This window comes from Biomphalaria glabrata, chromosome 1, assembly GCF_947242115.1.
Source record: "Biomphalaria glabrata chromosome 1, xgBioGlab47.1, whole genome shotgun sequence".
Taxonomy (NCBI): Eukaryota; Metazoa; Mollusca; class Gastropoda; family Planorbidae; genus Biomphalaria; species Biomphalaria glabrata.
In genome coordinates this window covers 37,286,536-37,313,021 of record NC_074711.1, presented here as the reverse complement: position 1 = coordinate 37,313,021, position 26,486 = coordinate 37,286,536, and the positions used below count along the sequence as shown (strand labels likewise).

At 35.1% G+C, this 26,486-nt stretch overlaps 1 protein-coding gene across 3 annotated transcripts; it reads left to right on the top strand.

The window, feature by feature from the left end:
• Positions 1 to 14,783: 14,783 nt before the first annotated feature.
• Positions 14,784 to 26,080, top strand: LOC106066397 (macrophage receptor MARCO-like). Of its 3 annotated transcripts, none has more exons than XM_056034902.1 (21): positions 14,784 to 14,899; positions 15,390 to 15,773; positions 16,031 to 16,094; positions 17,330 to 17,356; positions 17,626 to 17,661; positions 17,988 to 18,014; positions 18,249 to 18,293; positions 18,720 to 18,746; positions 19,560 to 19,604; positions 20,462 to 20,488; positions 20,599 to 20,643; positions 21,948 to 21,974; positions 22,668 to 22,703; positions 22,941 to 22,967; positions 23,103 to 23,147; positions 23,554 to 23,580; positions 24,926 to 24,970; positions 25,114 to 25,140; positions 25,300 to 25,344; positions 25,705 to 25,752; positions 25,926 to 26,080. In XM_056034902.1, the coding sequence occupies exons 2-21, from the start codon at positions 15,420 to 15,422 to the stop codon at positions 25,961 to 25,963; spliced, it is 1,062 nt and encodes a 353-aa protein (XP_055890877.1). In that variant the 5' UTR covers positions 14,784 to 14,899; positions 15,390 to 15,419; the 3' UTR covers positions 25,964 to 26,080. The 3 variants fall into 3 exon arrangements, with proteins under 3 accessions (XP_055890877.1, XP_013080839.2, XP_055890884.1); XM_013225385.2 differs by lacking the exon at positions 14,784 to 14,899 and adding an exon at positions 14,970 to 15,093; XM_056034909.1 differs by lacking the exon at positions 14,784 to 14,899 and adding an exon at positions 15,075 to 15,093 and having other exon boundaries at positions 15,407 to 15,773.
• The last annotated feature ends 406 nt before the right edge of the window (positions 26,081 to 26,486 follow it).

Here is a 26,486-nt window from a genome sequence, read left to right as displayed (position 1 = left end):
TAAGGGAGGCAATGTAACAAAGATGGACAATTTTTGCATACTGTTAGTATCACTAAGTCAAATATTTTTATAAAATGTACTAGAAATGTTTACAACAAATATAAATATTAATTAAAAGTGTTTTTTTCTGGTCAACTAGCTGCTAAAATTAAAAGAAAACATTTATGTTTGTTTACAAAGGCTAAGAATGCACTTAGTATGTAAATATCACGCACATTTTTTAAAATGGACTTTTTATGCAGCGACTTTAGTGTAGTAGCGTAAAGCCCGGCCTTGACATTGTGCTAAACTAATTTCTTAAACTTTTTTAAAAAAATCAGATTTTATTTATTTTTTGTTTAGTGCCCTCATCAGAATAAAAAAGGTTTATTTTTGTGCGTTTTGTAGGTCTGTACTTCACGATTAGATAAAAAAACAACAACTCTAAAAGCTATTGAAAATCTGATTTACCCTTTAATGTTCCTCCCGTAAGATCTCAATAGTTTTAAGTATCTAAAATTGATTGTTCCGGATTTTTTTTGTGCAATACTAATCAACGCCAACAAATGTTTGTTTGCTCTTCTAACTTATATTACATTTAATTTCCATGCTTAAACGTTGTAAAAACACATTATCAATAATATGTTGTTCCGTTTTTTATGTAAATAGCATATTAATGCTAAATCAAAATCTCTATACTGACTTATATTTCATTAAGTGTAAAAATGTTCCGGATATTGTTTTATAAAAAATGAATTATGTCAAATGATTGTCTGAAATCGCATAATTGATTAATATTACACTTATATTATTTGTCAATGCATCACTATAATTTGATTATCAATATCAAATTGTTCCGTTTTTTAATCTTTAAACAAATTTTAAAAATATCGACAATAGCTTGTTCAGGGCTTTAAAAAAAAGTAATTTACTAGAATTGATTACTTAAAATCACTTTTTAGACATTTAATTTTCTTGCTGAAACATAACATAAAAGTTTAGTAATCGATAAAGAATGTTCCGGATTTTGTTTTGAAAAGAAATCGACTTACATTACTTACATTTTCTTACAAATCATCGCCAGAATTTTCCGAATTTATTTAAAAAACTACTAATGCCAAATAACTGTTTCAATTCCCTCTTCTAATTAATGAACAAATAATCTTCTCATTTACGAAATAATATTATTCCGGATTTTTTTGAAAAATATTTTAACTCATTTCTCTCTTACAGTACAATTAATTTTCTACCTAAACCATAAAAAATCTAATTATCGTTAATATTATGTTCCGACTTTTAAGGAAAACAACATCCAAACACCAAAGTAAGGTATGAATATCTCTCCACATGGCTGTAGTACATCTAATTTTTATACGAGACCATCCAACAAATTTAATTAACGGTATTACATTAATCTGGAATTCTCTTTTTCTTTTACTATTTATACAAACATCCGGGACAATCTATTATATAAACTTAAATCAATTGTGTTCATACCTAAAATTATTGCGATGTTTTGAAACGTAAAATAAAGGTTAATCAATTTTGTATAGCTTTTAGTTGTTTTTTTATATTAAGATGACGGACAGACAGACTGACAGACAAAACGCAAAAACAATGATCCTCTTTAAATAAATTCTATTACAACTCAGTGCACCAATGTCTATGAACCCTCGTTAAATATCTCGTGTAAATAAAGACATTTTTTTTATGGTACCGGTACTAGCCTATTGTGAGGTAATGGAATTTTTTTTTCTTTGACGTCATATGAATGGACTCTTTAGATGTAATGCTAAAAGAACGCACTCGGTGCACCAATGTCTATGAACACTCGAAAAATTGCTCGTATTAATGAAAACATATTTTAGTCTAACTAAGCCGTGTGACGTAGTGTTTTTTTTTCCTTTGACGTCACATGGAATGAGCTCTTTAAATGAAATGCTAAAAGAACGAACTCGGTGCACCAATGTCTATGAACACTCGATAAATGGCTCGTATTGATAAAGCCGATTTTTAGTCTAGCTAGGCCGTATGACGTAGTGTTTTTTTTCCCTCTGACGTTATATGGAAATAATTCTTCAAATGAAATGCTAAAAGAACTCGGTATAGTAATGTTTATTAAGCCTCGTTATGTGACTCGCATTTAAAAAAGGAATGATATCTTGATTTAGATCTAATCTAGATTTTTAGCGGCCCCCGTAAGTTTAAACTAGATCTAGATTTTTATTACAGTATATCTAGATCTGGATTTATATTCTAATTAAAATTATTTTAGAGTCTAGATCTAGAATTTCTAGATTTAGTTTAGACTAAAATAGACTAGATTAAGATGTAGAATTTCAATTTCTAGACTTAAAGTGTAGATTTTGATTTCCAAACCTTTTTGATAATATTGCAATGTTATAATAGGGCCTATACTAAAACTAATATACTATTTTCAAATTTAATGTTGCATTCGGTCTACTGATAGATTATCTAGGATATTTTTTTTTACACAAATCTTATCTAAATTACAGCTACATTATTCCAAGTTTATATTTTAGATCTCGATCTAGTAGATATAGATCTTAAGAGTGTTAAATCAGAAGTTTAATTTAGGTAGATCTACATCCTCATTCTAGTTCCATTTAAATAAAAATGCCGATATATCTGTTGATAGGCCTAACTGTGCTGAGACATCGAAGTAAAAGCACGATATCTCTGTTGATAGGCCTAACTGTGCTGAGACATCGAAGTACAAGCACGATATCTCTGTTGATAGGCCTAACTGTGCTGAGACATCGAAGTAAAAGCACGATATCTCTGTTGATAGGCCTAACTGTGCTGAGACATCGAAGTACAAGCACGATATCTCTGTTGATAGACCTAACTGTGCTGAGACATTGAAGTACAAGCACGATATATCTGTTGATAGGCCTAACTGTGCTGAGACATCGAAGTACAAGCACGATATATCTGTTCTTTTCTTTTTTTGTTTTTTAATTACAAACCTCCAGTAGGACGACGGGGGAGGGGGAGCATGCACGGTTTGAACCAAGGACCATCGATAAATCCGAACGACAGTCCAGCACGCAAACTAAACGACCAGGCAGGGTTCATACCCTGCTTGTTGCCATCCTCCATCGTCTAGCGCGAAGTTAGTTATTTTAAACTTAGAAGAAACACCCGAAACATGTAAAACAAAAAACAACATTTTTTACAACGGCAAATGAATCTTTGAAACATTATTACTTTTGACCATCGAAATTAAATAACCTCTTGAATATTCTTTGCGAATAGGCAGATCCGACAGGGATCCGACTTCGACGGGGGCCGCCTCTGAGTTTGTGTAACACAAACTCTCTTTGTAATCTTGTTTGCTTTGATTTTGTTTATTTTGGTTGATATTTTAATACTATACCATCACTTGCCCCAGCGTAGCTAAGGGGTTTTGAGTTTAAAACCCCTACATGAGGTGTTTGAGTTTAAAGCCCCCCTACCAGGGGGGTTTAAGTTCAAAACCCTTATGTCAACTGGTTGCTGAGATTTATTATCTCTTGGTATAGCCAGAATAGACTTAATGGAAACAACACTTTCAAGCTCTTAATGTGTTTAAACTTAAACCACCAAATTCAATAATCATTAATTATAAATCTGAGAACTTCTATGTGTGATGATGGGGAGTAATTGCCCTGTGTGTTGCTTTGTGCTGGTTTTTAGGAAAGATTTTCCAACCTGTAAATAAATGTATACATTTTAAAAGTTGAGTAAGAAACGGTAAGGTTTATGGTAGTGTTCCTCAAATCTTTTACCTTTGACACCCCCAAGCAAAAAAAAAATTATTTTGCGACCCTCTTTGCTTGCTGGATATTGTTCCCCAAGTAGAGTCTGAGAGCGTAATCTCATATATAACAAAAATGAGAAATCCTGTTATCTAGTAGTATGATAATTAAAAGTAAAAAAAAAAAATTAAGTTTCCCTTTCAGGCCTTGCGAACTTTAGTGCAGATGATCTTAAGGTCATCTGTTTCTTTGGCCAATGGTTAAAAAGCAGGGTGTCATGTGACAAGCACAACGACCAACCACATTTGCTTTTGCCAAACTTAAATCAGGAAACCATTTTAGGATGCTCCTGAGTCCACCCAGCTTTAATGGGTACCTGGCTTTAGTTAGTGAAGTTAAAGGCGGTTAGTCCCTGTGCTGGCCACATAACACCCTGCTCGTCAATCGATGGCCATAGAAACAGATGACAGTATGGTAATTCTGTGATGTAGAACGTTTCTATAACAGCTTATCTTTCTCAATAGAAATGAAACCGTAATATTTTGAAACTTTAGTGGGAAAAGAATATTGATGGAACGATAAGAATACTATTTTAAAAAAAACAACTAATGCTCTAGTAATACTTAAATCCAATGCTCATTTTAAAAAATAAAAATCCAAAATAAACACAAAATAAAAGCGACGTATAAGGGACACAACAAAGTATTTATAGCTTATCATATAATATATTTGATATCCTCCCTTGCATTGTTACAAATAATTAAGAATAAAAAATGATTATTTTTTTATTTATTTTTTTGTGAACCAATACGCTATACTTAAAGAAATGTGATGAAGAGAATAATAGGACCCTTTTTATTTGTCTACCCTCACACACATTTTATCATGCTATCCTACTCATAGATAAATTCAGCCTCGGATCCGTCCTACTATTCAATGAGAAGATATCATGTCCAAAGTCAGTATCAAATAGGAACATCGGACAGATTTTTCATCGTGAGGTGTTAACATGTATTTCTTTCAAGTTGTTTTCTTTTTGCCGATAAATGACTTAATCAAGGATGGACAACTTTTCACAATCGAGGGCCGCATTAAAAACATTTTGGGAAGGAAGTGGCATATGTATAATGTACTTACAACTTTAAAAAATGCGCTAGCTAAATGTGTGTCTTATAATATATACATTTACGTTTCATTTTTTTTACAATATCAGTAGAAGAATTACAAAGTTAACGAGTTCTTAAACTAGTTTTACGATAACTTTTTAAAATTGTGTAATGGTCTTTTTACATCACAACATTTCACCACAAATCTACAGGTTTACTTAATGCGAAGTATTTTACTTGTGGAAAACGTTCTGGAACTGTGGAAACAAAACAAAATTTTATCCTTGAGACTACTGTTAAATTACAGTCAGTCGGCATCGATCTGTTATTACGCTTGGCTTTTTTTTTTTTTTTACACAAATGTATTTGGACTTAAATAATGTGAAAGTTGAGAAGCAAAGCTTTCTAAAGTTTGAATTACAGCTTCTGGCACTTTTTGTAGAAAAACGTCTATTTCAGTTCTTAATTACCTGATTCTGCTTTTCCACTAAATGGTCAACTGAGGATATTGAGAACTGGTTTCAAGCTCTCAATGTCTTAAAATTCTTTTTCAAAATCCACAATCAAGGAATCCAAATAAGTCTTGTACTTTTCATTCAGTTCACTAGAATAGTTACACCTTTCACCTCTGATGAATAGCACAAAGTCTGTCTTCCACTCTTCATAGTAGATATTAGTAACAAAGTCACAGTCCACGTCCAACACAAACAATTACTTCTTTGAGATTCCATATCTCAAGTGCTTCTGAACTGAATACCTCTGATAAGTTTGGCCAATGAGAAATGTTTGATATTCAATGCAGTTTGGTACAAACTTTCCCGTATTGAGGTTATGGTGGAGATATTGTTCTTTAATATGTTAACAAAAAAGTTTTCTCAGTCAAAGTATGGGCTCCATTTGTTGTTACTGACACTATTAGTTTAGAGTGCCAGTTGAGGCGATAAGTTTTGACTGATGTTACAATATGCTTACTTGATGCTATAATGAGATCAGGGCCGGTCTTATGCCACTGCAACCTATGCGGCCGCAGTGGGCCCCGCACTTTCATTGGCCCCGCGCGATGCGAATTCTATGTGTAAATTATTAAATTAAACAATTTTAACTGGAATTCTCCTGAAATTATAAAAATTAAAAAACTAGTTATTTTTATATAAATTAAAAATAAATGACATCTTTTACCAACAGTTATCAGCCTTTGACAATGACCTTTCGGTAGATTATTTTCGTAGTACAATGATATAGAGAACTCTATAGACTTTTTATTAGCAAATTTTGCATTTTTTGTCGAAAAAAATGTTAATTTAAAGTAAGTAGCAAAATTATCATGACATAGGCCTATATCAATTCTATTTTAGCAATACATTTTATAAAAATTTTAATAAACAAATTATGTATTTTATTATTTTAAACACATAGCATTTATTGATTTGACCAAGGCCTTTGACCTTGTTAGCAGAAGCGGTCTGTTTGCTGTACTAGAGAGAATCGGCTGCCCAAATAAGTCAAGAAAACTAGTGTCAGCTTTTCACGAAAATATGCAGGGCACTGTTCTGTTTGAAAGTTCTTCCTCCAGGCCATTCTCCATTAAGAGCGGTGTAAAACAAGGATGTGTACTGGCCTCTACACTATTTGGCATCTTCTTCTCAGTCGTACTAACCAGTGCTTTTAAATCCCTGGAAGACGGAATATATATCCATAGCAGATCCGATGGAAGGCTCTTTAACCTGGCACGTCTTAAAGCCAAAACGAAAAGGCGTCATATCTTGATAATGGAGCTGCTGTTTGCCGATGACGCGGCACTCGTATCTCACTCACAAGGAGGTCTACAGAAGCTAGTGAACGCCTTAGCAGCTGCTTGTCAAGAGTTTAGCCTTACTATAAGTCTCTCCAAGACCAAAATCCTGGCACAAGACGTCACAGAAATACCTATAATACATATTGGGAACCACACCCTTTCAGTGGTGCAGGAATTTACCTACTTGGGTTCAACAATTGTCAGTAACCTAGACTTAGACATCGAGCTGACAAAAAGGATAGGAAATGCTACCACAGCATTGGCAAAACTCTCCAAGCGCGTCTGGGAAAATGGTAAATTGACCACAGCGACCAAAATCCTAGTCTACAACGCCCGTGTTGTGAGCACTCTCCTTTATGAAAGCTGGTCAACATACATGTACCAAGAGCACAGATTGAATAGTTTCCACTTGCGCTGCCTGAGACGCATAATGGGCATCTCTTGGAGGGATCATGTCTTCAATCAGAAAGTTTTGAGATTGGCCAATATGAACAGCATGTATGCTCTCCTGACACAATGAAGATTACGCTGGCTCGGACATGTCACCCGCATGCCCGATGGTAGAATCCCGAAAGATATCTTATATGCTGAGCTTGTGGAAGAAGTCTGACCCAAGGGCCGCCCAAGACTAACATGTAGAGATGTCTGCAAGCGAGACGTGAGAGCCACAGGCATCAGCGAAAGAATGTGGGAAAACATAGCCAAAGACCGGATTGCATGGAGACAGACTGTGCGTGCTGGGACAACCCTTACTGAGAACAAAAGAATTAAAGCGGCCTTAATCCAGAGGGAAAAAAAGAAAGCTGCCCTGTCCGCTAGCATTGAATCAGAGGCTTACACATGTACGAATTGTGGCAAAGTCTGCCGTTCTACAATTTGCTTGATTAGCCCCGTCTCAAGATTAAGTCAAAACCAGTGACTCGTGTGGGTGCATCCATTGCCTTTCGAGACAAAAGGAGCCATATATATATTTATAAATTGTTTAAACTTGTACTTTTTGATTAAAAACCAATTTTACATGGTATAGTAAAGTTATAAACTTATAAAGAAATTATTCATTAAACGGAACCAACTGATAATATACTTTTATTGTTATTTTTTTTAAATATTATTTTATGCATTAAGCTGTTTAGAGTCTAAGTGAAGCATTGGGCTGCATCAGTACTTCCCCATCGTACACTTTTCACTGGCAATGTCTCTCGGGTCCATGTCCACTTTGCCTTCTTTTCTTTTATATTGCTTTCTTCCATGTTTACATTGGTCTCGCAGCCTTTATCTTTTCATATCTTTCATTGGTATAGCTAGCTGCAATGTTGTTAATTTTTTAAGTAGATAAATGAAGCCTTGTTCAGGCGCGTATAAAATGATGAGACATGAAATAACCTATAAATTAATGTAAGTACTAGATACACAGGCTTCTAATCCAATTGTTTTAGGTCAATTCCATTTCGTTTCTGTAACTTTTCGTTCATATGGCCCGTGTAACGAGTGTCGAAAGTTAAAATATCCCGCAGGTATTTATAGGTAGTGCATCACTTTCAAAAGGTATGTACTTCCCATTTTTGTATTGGTATTTGGGCAGTTTATTATATACTGTATTCTTTTGAAAGTGAAAACCTGGATTTTCTGTTGTTGTTTTTTTTTCAACTCCCATTCTCGTATACTGATTTATCTATTGTTAAGTAAGTGTATTCTATCAAAATGAGCTAGTCCAGATATGCACAAAATACGGCCTGCGGGCCACATCTGGACCAGAGAAACGTCGGCACAAAGGGTAGAATTTCCTCTCCACAGAAAGGAGAAGTTGGAAAAAAATATTTCCCTACGTTAGGGAATTCACTTTTTATGGATTGGTACCTTTTAAAAAAACATTTTTTTAAATTTAGAAATAAGAGCTCTTTTAAAGAATATAACATTAAAAGTCTATCACTATAGTATCTGCTTAACGCTACTCGTGACACGATTTATCTAATGACTATCTCAACATTTGAAAGTTCCTGTGGCTAATAGTAGGACAGTATGTCTTACATACCGGTTATCTCTCACTGATGTCACGTTTTATAGGATGGAGATCTATAGACATTCCAATCAGATGTAAATGACATTTTAAAGTGATATTTGTTACAAAAAGGTATCTTCTGTTGTTGATGTTCCCGGTTCAAGTGTCTTATGTAGAAGTTATTGCCTACTGTTTGAACCCGGATATAAGATGTGCATTTAAATAATACCACCACGTAGGTAGACTATTCATTTAATATTAATGATGCTGTCTAATGATATATACATGTGTACAATAAAGGTTTTATTTTAATTATAGCATTTCTAATCGAAGTGCTCTGACAATTCAAATTTTTAAATTTTTTTTTACATTTCCACTATTACATATTTTTTCCCTCCTCGCCAGGTCGGAGGGGGAAAGGTCATCATTTACCTTCAACCAATCTTAGGTGACAACAGCCAACACCAGATAGCCAGTGGCTTTAAAGATAGACACACGCAGATACAAACATTAATATCTAACTGTATATGGAATGGGTTAGGATTAGGGTTAGGGGGGACAGTAGTAAGACTACTGCTCTCTGGCAAACTCCTGCAGCCACCTGTCCCCAAATTGTGATGGCTCGCCATCCCTTTGGACCCGGTCAGTATGGAAGAGAGGCGTGTGCTGACGTGTGGGCAGCCCAGCACTCGCAAATTTACCGCCCAGGCTTTCCCCCAGCAATGGAGAGGTCACTCCATCTCTGACAGTAATATCTTTGAAAAAAAAACACGGAGAGTGGTAGTTACCGGTGATAAGTTCCTAGCTGATTGGCGTAAGCTGGAACGCCAGGGACCACTCTTGACGGTAGGAGGGGCTTTTTAGCCTCACTGGATATCTACTGCCTGCCTTAAGCCGAGCAGCCCTCGGACAATAAAGTGCTATCCTGCCACAGCTTGCCGCACCACTGGGTGCTTGGTGCTAAGACAAAATCAAAAAGCAAGCTGCTCACCATCACCTGCAAATAAAATCAAAAGAAACCCCTCAACATTAATGCGTTTAGCAAGCTGGAACATACGGACAATGTGTCCTGGCTTCAATACTGACCCTGAACTCGTCACCGACATGCGACAAACAGCTATCATCGACAGAGAACTCAGCAGACTAAACATTGATGTGGCCTGCCTGCAAGAAACCAGAAAGCAACTATACATTCTACTGGCAAGGAAAACCAAAACAAAGCCCTAGAATACATGGCGTTGGCTTCGCAATTAGAAACAGTCTCGTCCCCTGCATTGCAATGTTTCCCATTGGCAATGAAAGAGTAGCACACATGAAATTTGCACCACCGCAAGGCAAAGTTAATATAATCTGTGCTTACTCACCAACCCTTGCTGCACCGGAAGAGGACAAAGACAGATTCTTTCAAGCTCTAGAGGACGTAATTAAAAGTATTCCAAAATCCGAGCACCTCTATATAAATGGAGACTTCAATGCCCGTGCTGGTGATGGAAATGATGCATGGCCAAAATGCTTGGGACCTCATGGTGTTGGCAAAATAAATGACAATGGCCAAAGGCTACTCGAGTTCTGTAGCTCTCATGAACTGTGTATAACAAATACATTCTTCTCTGACAAGGAATGCCATAAAGTCTCTTGGCAGCACCCACGCTCAAAAAGGTGGCACCAGCTTGACCTCTGCATAACCCGAAGGATGGATCTGAAAAGTGTCATCCACACCCGTTCATACCATAGTGCGGACTGCAACTCAGACCATTCACTAGAGCTAAGCAAAATCAAGCTACTTCTCAAGAAGGCTTACACTTCCACTCAACCCAGAACTAGGCGAATTAACGTCAACCATGTAGGTGACCCAGAGAAGTGTGCACTCTTTGGCGAGCTCCTGAACAGTTCAATCCCCTCGTTAAGTGATGAAGAAGACATCTCTATCAGATGGGAGAAATTAAGAGACGTAATCTACAGTTCGGCAATCACCGCCTTTGGGCCTCAAAAACACAAAAATGTAGACTGGTTTGAGGCGAATCTAGCACATATGGAACCTTGCATCGAGAAAAAACGATCTGCACACCTCGCTCACAAGACAAAGCCAAGTCCAAAATCTTTGGAGGCCTTCAAAAGTGCTAATAAAGAGGCGAAACAAATGGCTAGAAAATGTGCTAACAACTTTTGGAGGGATACTACCTGCAACAGAATCCAAGACAATCTCCACTCAGGAAATAGCAAAGCTCTATTTGATGTCATTAAAGCGGCCCTGGGTCCAACAGTGTCTAAGCCTGCCCCCCTTCTATCCAAATCAGGAGAAAAAATTACAGATCAAACCAAGCAGCTAGAACGATGGACAGAACACTACCTCGAAGTCTATGCCACACAGAATACAGTAGACGATGTCGCCCTGGCTTCTCTAACAGATCTTCCAGTACTGGAATGCCTAGATGAGCTTCCGAGCCTTAGTGACCTCAAAAAAGCAATTAACTGCTTAAAAAATAGAAAATCACCTGGGAGTGATGGTATCCCAGTGGAAGTAGTGAAAGTCAACGAATCACTCCTGCTCCCTGAACTCTATATTCTCCTCTGCCGCTGTTGGGAAACAGGTCATGTCCCACAGGACATGCGTGACGCAACTATAGTCACAATATACAAGAACAAAGGGGATCGGAGTGACTTCAACAACTATAGGGGTATCTCTCTCATCAGTATAGTGGGCAAAATCTTTGCTAGAGTGGCATTATTCAGGCTGCAGGTGATAGCTTCTAGAGTCTACCCAGAGTCTTAGTGTGGATTCAGGAGCGGTACATCCACTATAGACATGATATCTTCTCTACGACTACTGCAGGAGAAATTCAGAGAGACAGACCCCTTTACATTGTTTTTGTTGATTTGACTAAAGCTTTTGACATGGTCAGCAGAAGTGGCCTTTTCAAACTCCTGAGGAAAATAGGTTGCCCTCCCAAACTACTGAAGTTAATTGAGTGTTTTCACGAGGAAACTAAATGTACTGTCAAATTCAATGGAGCCCAATCAGCACCTTTTGAGGTTTGCAGTGGTGTCAAGCAGGGATGTGTGCTCGCACCTACTCTGTTTGGCATATTCTTCTCCTGTCTACTGCATTATGCGTACAGCGACATAAACGAAGGTGTGTTTCTCCATACAAGATCCTCTGGAAAACCATTTAATGTATCAAGGCTGCGGGCAAAAACCAAGGCTAGGAAGCTACTCGTCAGGGAACTCCTGTATGCTGATGATGCAGCTATTGTGGCTGATTTTGATATTCAGCTACAGTCCATGGTTGACAAACTATCTTCTGGTTGCCAGAAGTTCGGCTTAAACATCAGTCAAAGCAAGACTAAGATACTTGTCCAAAACACAAACACTGCACCTCAAGTAAGCATTAATGGCCAACCACTAGAAATTGTTGATCATTTTTGTTACCTTGGCTCCATCATATCCAACAACACTCTACTGGATAAAGACATAAACAACAGGATAGACAAGGCAATGGCCACCATGTCACGGTTGCAGAAAAGAGTCTGGGACAACATATTGCTGGCTAGCAGTACTAAAGCCCTAGTCTACCGGACCTGTGTGTTGAGCACCTTGCTGTACGGAAGTGAAACATGGTCAACCTACTCAGGGCAGGAAAAAAAGCTGAATGTCTTCCACCTCCGATGCCTAAGGCGGATCTTTAAAATAAGGTGACAAGATAAGATAACCAATGAGGAAGTGCTACATAGAGCAGGATGCCAGGACATCCGCTCTGTTATCAGCAGCAGACGCCTTGGCTGGCTTGGCCACGTTCGTAGAATCCCAGTAGGTCGACTTCCACAGGACATCCTGTATGGCGATCTAATAGAAGGCAGAAGAGCCGCTGGTCGCCCACTTTTACGTTATACGGATGTATGCAAACGCGACATGAAGCTCTTCAAAATCGACACTGGCAACTGGGAAGAGGTGGCACTGGACAGATCCACATGGAGAGAGAGCATAAAGGAAGGGTCACAGATTGCAGATGTCATACACAACAGAAGCAGAAAGAAGGGTGAAAATGCAACGGCGCCTGGTGATTATATATGCCCAACCTGCGATCGCAGCTGTGTATCAAGGATTGGCATCTTAGTCACACATAAAGTTGCAAAGGGAAAAGATCGTCTCTCGAGACGTAAAATGCCACAGAGTATATGGAATGACTCATTAGAGATGGACTTACTCATTGATGGTCACCATTATTCTGCAGATAGCTCTATGCTGTTTATTTGGATATCTAGAATATATTTCTGTGGACAGCTTTATGTCGTTTTTTTTATAGCTAGAATATATTTCTGTACAAAGTGATATGACAATTTTCACAAAGCTTATATCAGCTCTAATGGGTACCTGACTTTAGTTGGGAAAAGTAAAGGCGGTTGGTCGTTGTTCTGGCCACATGACACCCTCGTTAACCGCAGGCCACAGAAACAGATGACCTTTACATCATCTGCCCTATAGATCCCAAGGTCTGAAAGAGGAACTTTATTTTTTTTTAAATAAACTCAACCCGTCTCTATTGTCCTCCTGGTCTTTCTTGAAAATCAGGACATTAAGATAAGTGCACCCTGTGTATTGTTGACGTTCGATGATTTAAATGCTTCATTTGTAATTTGTTAATTAATCATTAATAAAAACAGGAAAAGAAAACCTAGACATATGTATGCCTCTCTATGCAATGTTTACACGCCAGTATAAATCTACTCAGAGTATATAAAATTGTAGTTTGGTTATATAGATTTAGCCTTGGCAACATTACAAGATAGTAGTCTAGACTATAATACTGGATCTAGATAGATGAAAAATCGCATAAAATGTAGTCAGCACCTAGTTAACTCTGGGTAATATTGTTCGCTAATCAATTGTAAAATCATTTCCTTGTGGTTGTACTCCTTGCCACCTGTTGAATAGCATTAGAGTCCTTAAATATGTCATGTGATGTTTTTTTTATTTAAAAGCATGTATTTATTAATCATAAGTTTAAAACTTTTACAAATATTTTGTTTGCGACAGTGGCGTAGACAAGAGATAAATGTTTAATTAGAAAAAAAAATATCCTCTTTTCCGAAAATCTGCTTTTCTAGTAAATGTACTTATGTATAGTCTATCCATTCAACACATTGATGATACAGTCATGGGAGTTCCTTACCCTAACACTGGCCCTAAACTTAAATTTCACTCTATAAGAAATTAAGTTTTTATTCAGAATTTTTTTTTTTTGTAAATTGAATAGTCAAGTCAAAAAATAAAACAAAAATACTTTTATAAATTTTAACTTTGTATATTTTACTAATTTTACGTGTAAAAATATCATTTCATTATCTATTTCAATAAATTTCAAAACTTTAAAATTTGTTATATTTTAAAATTCAACCAATTTAACCTTTAATGATTATTTTATATGAATGGAATTAAATAATTTTAGCTCACAAAACAAACCCATTGCTCGTTTTTTTTTTGTTTGATAGACAATCATTGTAATAAATGTTGAAACTATGAATGTGATAAAGACGTCCTCAGTGGACGTTGGTAAAGAGACCAGAACGACTTTTGTTTTCGGTAGAACCAGAAAGTGAGCAATTAGTTCATTTTAATAATGATAATGATGATGAAGTAAACTAAAGTTCCTCTTTCAGACCTTACCACGATGTAACGGTCATCCGTTTCTGTGGTCCATGGTTAACGAGTGTGTCGTGTGGCCAGCACAGCCGCCTTTAATTTTCCCAAATAACGTCAGGTACCCATTAGAGCTTAGTGAACTTAAGATTTCCTAAAGATCTCGAAATAAAAATAAATCCTAGTATTCACCAGAATTCGAACCCAGAAACCCTCGGCTCGGAAGCCAATCGCTTCATCACTTTGCCCTCTCCCCCTTCCATAAAAAACAATAGTAATAATAAGTTCAGAGGCTGTTAGTTCTTCAATGACGTTTCAATTTAGTTTTTGATTTAACGTTGTGCTCCATTGATTTGTAACAACTCTGTTTGACACTAGATGCACTGATGAAATGCTGAGGAGCCCCTCCATTTTCTAACATTTCCTGATCAAGGATGATAAATCCGACGTGTCGTATCTTAAGGCCCTAATCTGTCAGTACACTGCGTCATCGTTGACTGACGTTTAAATGTGTAGCTCTCATCTAATATCTCTAACAAAGAAACAAAAATGGGCTCAGCAAAGTTATACCAATCTATAAAAAGGGTCACCTTCGGTTTGCACTGTCACATAAGGTCTCTTGGTAAGTCACATAGACCTACATAAGTAATAAAAAAGTACAATAGTATTTCTATTGTGAACTTTTCTTCTAGTATATATTAATATTGGCTGTAAGTAGAAAGTTGATTAACATTGGCGATGTGAAGCTGCGTCGAATGTGTATATATATTGGATTGTTTATTATTTATTCTAGAAAATTCTATAGTGATATTAAGTGTAAGTGTCAATATATTTAAAAAAAATAAGTAGGCTCTTTAATAAAACTAAGTGATTTCTCTGTTATTACAAAAGTATATAGTATTCATTGAAGGACATATACAACGTCACTGGTCTTGGAGTTTGTTTAACCTTAGAGTAGCTACTTGTATTTTATTGAGTAGTTCATTTTAGTCTAATATACGACCTGCCCTCCTAATTGATGATCATAGGACTATAACAAGCATGCGCATGTCTGACCCAGCACCAAATAAATATCTTAACTATTGAGATTATTTTTTTATTTTTTTTTGCAGGTTCTCTTTTATTTTAGGTCTTCAATTTAAATGGTGCCCAAAATGGACGACGTCCAGAAACTGTACATCGGTGAGCCCAAAGCTAACCCTCAGACCAACTCATCCATGAAATGTTACGTCAGGGCTATGTACGTCCTCGTGGCTTGTCTGACCTTGGCCTTCACTCTGGCCATCTTCTTCTGTTATATGGAGATCACACAGCTCAGGACCACGGTAGAACATCTGCAGACAATGGAGTACATCGAGGCCAGAGTCGGCGATCAAATGACGTCATCTAAATCAAGCATAAGTGGCGCAGAAAACAAATCAGAGGCGGATAAACTTTTGACAAGGAGCAAAAGACAAAGCTATTCACAAACAGCAGTTACGGATGGATACCTTACAGTGAGTATTCAGGATGGCTGGTTTACAAGTAACAGTCAAGGTCTAGTTCATTTCAAACTAGGATTACATAATATAAAAAATAATATTATAGTGAATATTTTTTAACGAACACATTGAGTTGTATTCGATACTTTGAGTCAAGAGTGTGTTAGAAGTATATTTGATATTGAGCCTATTAAGATTACAAAAATTTTCTTTTTCCATCTCTGTTGTTGCTGGTGATAAGAATCTATACGTGTTTTGTTTGTTTTCTTTAGGCTGAAGTACTAGATGCGTATTGCAAAAAGACTCAAAACTATTGTGAAGCTTACGGCCCTGCAGGTAACTTCTTTTTCTTATCTTTATAATGTACAGACGTTACTTCAAAAAAGATGATTACGCCCTGAGCTATTTTGTTTAATTAGATTGTATAAAATGTCTATGTATGTTAGCAGTGCTTTTTTTTCGAGTTGCATTGTTTAATATTTAACTATTAATAAATTAATAATTAACTTTAAAATACAACAAAAGTAACTGTTTTCCCCACGTTGAAAAAGGTGCCGGTACGCCGTACCGGTGCGTACGTTACAAAAAAAAAAGCACTGTATGTTAGAGAGTTTGTCCTGAAAGATGTTTAATACTAAGTTGTCTTATTTACTGATCTGTTAAACCATAGACAACTCCTTATTTTGTTAAACCATAGACAACTCTTTATTTTGTTAAACCATAGACAACTCTTTATTTTGTTAAACCATAGACAACTCCTTATTTTGTTAAACCAAAACATCTACTTATTTTGTTAATCCTTAAACAGCTCCTTATTTTCGTCTGTGTTTTACTTTTTTAAAGTTAGTTTGCCGACTTATACAGCTATTGCGAATCTCGTAGGCTATAGTTAACAGCTTCGTCCTGTCCTGGCAGTCCAAAAAAAAAAAAGCAGATCGCTGATGTCGTTTGGGATCAGCAATGTCACATGATCTGCAAGAGAGTAAACCACCTTAGGGTCACCTTAGGGTCATCAGGTCCTATTTTTTTTTAATCAGGATTTCATGCCGAAGTATTTTCTGTGTGTGAAATTTGATTCAGAGTCTTCCTTTTCTGAGTTGGATAGACAACCAAAAGGCTAAAGAGACCAACATGCCGGAAGTTTTCGAGTTTAAACAACAATTACTCCTCGCTTTTGCCCCTCCTTTTGTTAATATGTAAGCCACAAAGGAGTTGGACTGATTGTCAGAGGGTATGTGAGACGCATGGGGGCGGGGTGGTGAATCGCTTGGTTTCCGAACCTGCGGTCCTAGTTTCAAATCTAGGTGAAGAATGGGATTTTGAATTTTATGATTTTTAGGGTGTATCTGGTGTAGTGTAACACCATTACCACTTCCGGCTCTAAAAAATTAATTATATAAAAGCTCACATTATTGATCTAAAATATCCCTTAGCAAGTTTCCACATGTACAAGCCTGTACAGTTGGTAGGAAAGCTATTTTGTTACCTCAACCCTCTCTTCGTCACTTTTAGCCTCTGTGTATTATAATGAAAATAGTTTAACGTTTTTTTTCTTTTTTTTTTTGTTACAGGCCCTGCCGGACCACAAGGACCTAAAGGTGACTTATAAAATAACTACAACTGTAAATGTAAAAAAAAAATATTATTAATAATTTTCAAAACGTTAAACTAAAAGAAACTATAAATATAAATTGTAAGTGCAAACACAATGTGCATCTGTTGCAAAGACTTAAAACATCATGAGACCTATGCTGTTTGATGAATCATTACGTTTGGTTATAACTTTATTTTTAGGGAAGCATAAATATCTCAGTGAATATTACAGTGGTTCGTATTGTTTATATATAATTCACTTTTGTATTTTCAGGAGACAAAGGCGATACAGGTTTAGTTGGACAAAAAGGTAATTATACATAAATGCTTTAAGGGCATAGGTTATAATAGGATTGCCATGCAGATTTTGTAGTTCGATTTATAGTGATTCCCAATTGAAAGCATTAAAACATGAAATAGAAACATGAATTCAAATCTCTCAAACGGCATAAAATCAAAGCGAAATATAATTTGTTTATCCACATCATAGTAATAGTTACTAGGATCAAAAGAAATCGTATTTTCATCCTTTACTTTTCTATCATTTGTTCTTTCATTTCTTTTTCTTTAGTGTAAATGTTAGTGAGAATACATTTAGTCTATGATATTCGTTTATTCGTTTATTTCTATTTCTAGGAGACACTGGTGAACCTGGATATGTCGGTAAGACATTCATTTGTGTGTTATGATGTGTATTTCTTTCTTTCTTTCTTTCTTTTCTGCTGTCTATTTTCTTTTCCTTTTTCTTTTTTTTCCTTTTTTTCTTTCTTTCTTTCTGCTTTTGTCTTTCTTTCTTCCTTTCTCTCTTTCTTTTTTTCTTTCTGCTTTCTCTCTCTCTCTCTCTCTCTGATTAACAAATGTTATTAAATTATTAAATTGGCCTATTTATTGTTTAAGGATCTAACGGAAAAGACGGAGCCCCAGGACCAAAGGGTGACAAGGGTAAGTCTGTTTAGAGTCTCAGAATTACTTGGACTACAATTCTATATTGATGCATTGACACTGTTTTAGTTTGTCTTACATGCTTTGGCTGACACATTCATTGAAATGTCAAGGACACTAATCTGATCTTTACCGTCACCACCAAACATTTTATTACAAATTGAGCTGCACAGTGAAGAGCTTTGAAAATGTGTTACTGCAGTACTAAAAGGTATCACCACTTGCTTTACTTTGTAGGCCAGATACACCTAAAAGCGAGCTACTTACCTCCGCCATAAACGAACATCTCTAAAAGCTTTTTGGAAAATAAAATCATCATGAATTTTGGTAATGTTAATATAAAGGCTAAAAATGTTTTTAAAAAAATGTATTTCAATTAGTTGTTTGAAATAATTTGACACAAGCATGAATTACATTTTGTTTCAGGTGAACCAGGTGCCAAAGGAGAAGATGGTACAGTAGCATATATCATGTTTTTATATTTTAGAAAGTCGTCAGTAAAAGAATAATGTAGACAGATGTAGAATATGATTTAGTATTCAATGAAGCTGTCAACTTTCTATGTATTATCATATATTTACAAAACTTTTATCAACTCCATCTGTCTGTCTGTCTGGTCAAAAGTCTGTACACGTTATTTCTCTCACACCCATTCTCGGATCAAGTTGAAATTTTTTGCAATTATTTATTGTACCTAACAACATAAGAATCAATGAAAAAAATATTAATACATTATTGGTAATTAATTATTATGTTTGTTATCGAACAAGGGAATGAAATTGTACTTCACAGATATGTTGAATTATTCCACTTTTTACTTTCTTTAGAGAATTAGGTCACCGCTTAAAACTTTGAAACTAACAATAGATAGGAAATGAAACTTATGTCATTATAAGTACTTCTCTGGTACAGTGGTTAGTGTATTGGCTTGAGGAGGCTTGAGCCGTCAAGTTCGAATTCAAGTTTTATAACTTTTTCTATTATAAAATAGATTTAAAAAGCTATTATGGTAACTTTCTTTCTCCACCCTCTTTCCAACTGGTCCAGACATAGGCTCTTAGAACATTGAGAAAGCTAAAAGCATGAAATGGCGCTAAACAAAAACAATTGGTAAAAATATTTCTAATCGCACAGATGTATTTTGTTAGTCTAGATCTGTTACAAATTTAATTACATGAATGATCCAAAGTAAATGACACTATTACACTCAATATAAGCTTTGTTTTAAAAACTCTATTTTTGATGTTATTCTTGATGTCTTTCAAGGTTATGCTGGAACACCGGGTAATGATGGAGCTCCTGGAATGAAAGGTCAGAACATTTTAGTGCTTTTCCCGATCCTCTAAACAAAAACAGAAAATTTTAAAAGTAGAGGTTTAGCTCATTCGAGAGCAAATGTAGTACCGAACGAGCTGAGCTATACATCGTGATTGTTATTTATAGTTAACGATTTTGGGTGTAAGGAATTTTTAATATGCCCTTCTGTTTTTATGAAATCTCTTAACAGAAATATTAAGTTAAGTAATAGAATTAGTGTTCACCACTTACTTGTGGAAACATCTCTCCGATTAAAAAAAGGAGTTAACTTGTTACATAGAGCCAGTAGATCACATCTGTATTTCTGTTCTCAAGTAGCAAGATACATACAATCCGCAAAAATGAACAAATGCATGGGACTAAGTTGTAGATTAAGAAGCCATATTATTGCATTCATTGGTGTGATTTTTTTTTCTCAGAAACAAAAAAAATTCTTCAAGAATAACGTATAGACTTTTACAATAACACTGTCAACAAACCGCATGGTCATTTTAGCACATCGGTTCTTATTTCCTAGAATTTTCATGTTTTGGTGGGTTGAAGGACGAAGAGGCCATACAATTAAAAAAATGGATTGTATAGACAGTTATAAGAATGTTTAATAAATGTCAAACATACTAATTTGTGTGAAACTTTTCGTAAGACATTAAAATGTTTGTAAAATGATTTACATCCTAGCCCAAACCTCTCGCAGGACGATCAGGGATGACAGTAGTCAGGGTATGACCATTCAGGCGACCGAACGACAGTCAATCGAGCATATATACGACTTGGCAGCCATTGAAAATTAAAATCAGATTAAATTGGTTCTCAAACAATATTTAAAGTATTTCAAATATTTTGTTTTTCAGGAGAACGCGGGGACAAGGGAGATACAGGTAAAAACATTTCAAGTGCTTTATACATTTTTTAAACAGCAAAGTAGATAGTATAGAGAATCAAAGGAAATGGTTTCGCCTTTATAAACAATTTAATCATTTCAATCTAGGTGCTCCAGGACAGCCCGGAGAGAATGGCAAAGACGGTTACCATGGTGAGTATTACGTAAGCAGATGTATGATTGTGATGTGAGTAGCAGGTTCTCAGCCTGAACATAGCAACCGGTTGAAATAGAAAATACAAAAAAAAAACAAAAAACAGTTCGGATGCATTAGGACAGCGTCTATTGCACTGGCTGGAATGGAAGAGAGCACTTATCGGGCCAAGCTGGATGAGTATATAGAAAGAATGTGAGTTGACCTGAGATGAACTCCTATTGAAAAATCAGAGCAGGAAGGACCAGTCCCCACGTAGTGCTCTGGCAAGAAATTTAGCCGTCTGGCGTAGTGCCTCATAGCTATCATACAAGTCGAGTGACTGCACAGGCAAGTCCCCCCTTAGCTCGCGGAGCTGGAGACACTCGTACAAGACATGCGACACCGTTTCGACGCTCTCTCCACAATGACGGCATCGGGAGTCAAAGTTGTGAGTTTACCAGATGTGCTCGGTTTTCGGCCTCAGCCTTTAACCCTAGCTTTTGAAATATAAACCATCGGGTAAAAGTTATGTAACAAATTATATCTGCTTGGATCCCTCCCAGACAGAGCAAAAGTTCTGATAGGCCGATGGAGGTAAGTTCCATGGTTCTAGTGTTCCTACGGCAGGGGTTCTCAACCTGTGGGTTTCGACCCCCTTTGGGGTTGAAAGACGATTTAGCAGGGGTCTCCTAAGACCAACAGAACTATGGATTACGATTTTTATAACATTATCGAAAGCGCTGTTACTTTAGAATATTTACGGTTGGGGGTCGCCACATGATGGGCAATAGTAAAAAGGGGTCACCGAGCTAAAAAGGTTGAGAACCGCTGTCCTACGGTCTTAGATTTAAGTCTTTGGTCTATTACAAAGAACCGTTAGTCATAGCTCAAAAATGTAGATTAATATAATTTAAATATAAAATGAACGTTTCTATTAGTATTTAATCTCGTAGTATCTAATAATGAGAACTATGGCAACCACCTCCTACTTCCCCACCCCTTTAAATCTCCCAGCACTTAATTCTTACGGCTCTCTTACAGTGTTCAGTGCATGTTCATAAAACTACACTAATAATGTTAGTTCATTGGATTAAATATATGTATGTAGGTTGTACTGAGTAGGTCTAGAATATTTCACATCGTTAGTCTATCAATCTTTCCCATGAACATCGAATGTTTTTTCGGGCCTAGGGAATTAATTACATTAAATAATACATATATCTTGAACGAATACACATCTTAAAAAATATTCATTTATATGTGTGGAATGTTGCAAAACATTACATTATACTTTTCAGTTTTATTTCTTATTTCTTTGCAGGTGAAAAGGGTGAACCAGGACTTCCAGGTAAATATCAGAATTGGCAACAAAATACGAGTTTGTATTACTATGTGTATGTTTGTACTGAGATACAAGAACTCAACTAGAGCCACAATGTCACACAATGTCACACAACTGGCCATTACACAACTGGCCATTACACAACTGACCATTTGTCTTGACAACTCATCGTTCTGACATGACTTCTTCAAAATTATTTATGGAACCAAATACTCACGCAAACAATCTTTGTTATTTTAACCGGTTGGTGCGATTACCTAAACACAATGTTTTGTCTGCTATATAATATTCTAACCCCTTATTTGCAACATACATGTTGGGAGAACATAGAGACGTGTTGTCCCTTACAAACTTTCTTCATAGAATAAAAAAACAACATTAGAATCAAATATTCTACAATACACTACATTGTCCCGATTCCCGTTTCTTTCAAATGATGTCTGAATTTTGTATCTATCATAATCACAATCTGAATTAACAAACTCTCATTTATGACAGGTTATTGAAGTTTATTAACTCGTATTTTCTTCTTACATTAACAGACGTTACTTCAAAAAAGAAGATAATTACATCATACACATTTTATGTGTCAATCTAGTCATGCATAAAACAATATATTACATGCAAATGTAGCGTTGATTTACATCTAATTCTATTTTGCTTTCAATTTTGTATTTATTTACACTTTTTTGGTTCTAGGTGCTAACGGAGCTCCTGGTCAGCCAGGTACACCAGGTCAGTCTTTATAATTTGATAGTAGTTTGTTTTAAATATATTAAGTCATTGTCAGTTTAGGCTACATAGAAACGTAATGTAATATAGGCCTAGTTAAAAAAAAACAAAGTTTTATAATGTCCCTTTTATGCAGTCTTGATATTATATTATATAGTGATACATATTGCATGTGATTTTTCTAATTATTATTTTTTACAATTGTATTCAACTCTTATGTTTCCCCCTTCTATGGCATAGGTCCACCTGGTGAATATGGACAAGCTGGTAGATCCATTTCTTTTTTATTTAGATAATTAATTTAAATATAAAAACGCTTAAGATTAATATTCCTCTGAAAGTTTTAATATAATATTTTTATAAGATGTAGTAAGATCATAAAATTGTTGTTCCCTCTTAAAGGTACCCCAGGACAGCCTGGTGAAAAAGGAGAAAGAGGTGACAAAGGTGAGTTATATCATAGCAACTTACATAGTAAATGTTTAAGATAAGATTAAATAATTGTATTGGTCCAAATGAATAAAATTTCAGTTTAACTTTTAATTGTCCAACTATGCTTTATTACTAGAACTATATCAAGATAGTTGCAAACACATACAATATTTACGTCGTAACGTGATATACACACACATACACGACTAGCACTTTAGGAATTAGGCTTTTATGTACTTGTCTATGAAAGTGAGGGATAAAGGATTTAAAATCTTTCTGTTATAGCTTTAACGAGGAGCAGACGACAACGTCATTCAGATTTGAACTAGAAGTCCAACTATAGCCTAAGTTTTCTTAAATTAAGTGAACAACTTTAGTTCCAAAAACATTGAATGATATTTTTTTTTGTTTCTCACATTAGGTGACAGAGGTGACCAAGGTCTTAAAGGTAATTTAATATGGAAAAAAAAACATATTCAAAAAACACTTTTCTTTGCTACTTTTTTCTTAATGCTGCAAATTAAGTTTTCATAAATTCTCATTAGAAAAATTATGAGTTCAGTGCATGAAATACCATCATAAGTGGAAATACACACATTATATTGTATTTTAATAATAACATTACCCATGTAGCTTTACTTAAATGTGTATAGTCTCTAGCTCTATACGGGTTGATATTATCTCAGTGTTTTCAGCGGTTCCGAAAGGGCAATAGCCACTATTGGATTGGTGTGATCCAAGTTTTGATGCAAGGATTACATTTTTCTTTTCTGGAAGAGAACAAAAAAATTTTAAAATCACTTATGCATCAGTTGTTTTTTTTTCATAAAAATACACCATTTTTACAACTATTTACTATCACTATTAAAATACTGGAGACTATTTAGTAACGGAGATATCTATTTTGCATATTTTTAACACATTTATGCAAATTTTTTGTTAAAAAGATTATTTAGAAAAAAATTAATTACGAAATTAAGTAATTTCTATTATATTAGCTTTTTACATTTTAAATAAAATCTTTACTTTTTTTCTAAAGAGAAAAAATCTTTTTAGTATACATACGAATATAATTAAAAACAAAAAAATTGAAGTACTGTATCATAATATGCACTTCAATTACAGCGTATTTATGTACCTAGAACTGAAACATGCGAATAAAAGGGATACGTTTCTTTGTTGAGGATTTGAATGAGAGATTGGTCCTATACATAATAATTAAATCAATTAAATAATCATTCAATAACATCAGTTTGGCTAGGTTCACATTTAACTGTATATTCATAACTATCAGTACATTGAATACATATGAATATTTATAATGTAATAATAATAACATCAACAAATTTCCGTATCCTGTGATATGAAGTCGGTAGTCGAACTTACAATACAACAGTATCGGCAACACTTTCGACACCAGCACGTTTCATCTTTTTGTATCGACGGAAGTAGGGTTGTTGTTGTTGATAGTTTGTAGTTAAAAGTTTCTAATATTCCTTCTGAAAATATTGAGAACTTTTTGTGGGCCGATTTTGAATTGGCTTTTTCACACAACTGTCTTTGTAACCTTGTTTTATTAGGAACAAGATCAATGAACATCTAATTTTTTATTACATACAAATCGATAAGTTACTGTTTACTGTTGAGTTAGTAGAGAGCTTTTTCTAGCGGCTTTAGGGATAAGATAGAACATAAAAATTAAATGTAGACTAATTAAAAAAAAAACACCACACTTAGGTTATTAAAAAAGGGAGAAAAGATAATTTAGAAAATATCCTTTATTAATTCTTCAGGTGAAGCAGGAGCTCGTGGTGAAGATGGGTATGCAGGTGTTAAAGGTAAACATGATTCAATTAATCAGCCTGTTTTACTGGTACTTGAGAACAAATATCATTTTAAAACAATAAAAAAAAATCTAAAAAATGTGAATATTGTTTTAGAAACATTCAATCAGCATAAAATATTTTTTGTTTGTTTCTAGGAGAGAAAGGAGCAACTGGAACACAAGGTACTATCATTATTTCATCGGAGCAATAATTTGACATTTTTACATAATTTTGCAAAGTAACAAAAGACAAAAGAATATTAATCTAGAAGATAATTTATTAAATAAGCCATTAGTTTAACAGTATGTCACACAAATACAAATACATACTATAATTAATAGGTGCCCCTGGTTTATCAGGAGTTCAAGGACCAAAAGGTGACAAAGGTATGTAACTGAAATGTATTTTAAGTCAGTTGTGTATCATCAAACAACACCTGAGAACATACAAGATTTCATTAATTGACAGGACGTGGGAAATAATGAAGCTTAGATACGATGATATTAAAATATTTACAAAAGAAAAAAAGTAGATTAAAATTGAATAAGTGCAAACAATATCTACATTTATTACAATATTTAATAAAGTAAATGATTATGATTTTTTAAAATAAGTATTGCATATATATATATATATATATATATATATATATATATACATATATATTTTATATATATATATATATATATATATATATATATATATATATTGTAACATTCAATGATTTTCAATGATCCACCTTGTAGGTGAAGCAGGTAACGAGGGAGTTCAAGGGCCGAAAGGAGAATGTGCAGGTAACTATCTTCAGTACACTACTTGAATAGTACAAGGGTAAAAACATCTTACCTGAGTGGATATAAATAGAAAGAGGAACAGTTTTAATTCATTTTTTTTTTACATTTTCTTCTTAGTTCACCTTTAAATAATGAAACTTTTCAATAACGAAACATTTTTTTTTTATTTTCAGAAAAGTGCCCTGTCAAAGTCGCAACGAAGTACTATTGAAACCTGATAGTTACAAAAATCTGACACTACAACTGAGTAAACTACGAAACAAAAACAAAAAAGAAGAAGACAACAAAACTAAAAGCAATAAGAAAACAAATAAAAAAAAAATTAAAACTTTGTTTTGTTCCCTGATTTTTGTGGTAAATTAGCTTCACTCGCCAGCTTAACTGACCTCGTATGAGTTACTATATATTCTTAAATGCTTTTTGAGTAGTCCAAGTAAAGTAAAATTAGGCAAATGTTCCCTTTCAGACCTTCCGATCTATAGGGTAGATAAAGTACAGGTCATAAGTTTCTGTGGCCTACGGTTAACGAGGGTGTCATGTGGCCAGCACAACGACAAACCGCCTTTTACTTTTCCCAACTAATGTTAGGTACCCATTTGAGCTGGGTGGATTCAGAGACGCCCAATGATCCCAAAAATAAAAATCCCAGTCTTCACCAGGATTCTAACCCTGGATGCCAGGTTCGGAAGCCAAGCGCTTTACCGCTCGGCCACCGCGCCTCCTTGAGAAGTCCA

Bases quoted from the DNA above. Each gene is read 5' to 3' on its own strand.
- LOC106066397 (XM_056034902.1), top strand. From the start codon at position 15,420: ATGGTGCCCAAAATGGACGACGTCCAGAAACTGTACATCGGTGAGCCC. The intron at 17,662-17,987 runs GTAATTATACAT...TTCTATTTCTAG, and splicing joins AGGTTTAGTTGGACAAAAAG to GAGACACTGGTGAACCTGGA. The intron at 23,148-23,553 runs GTGAGTTATATC...TTCTCACATTAG, and splicing joins AGGAGAAAGAGGTGACAAAG to GTGACAGAGGTGACCAAGGT.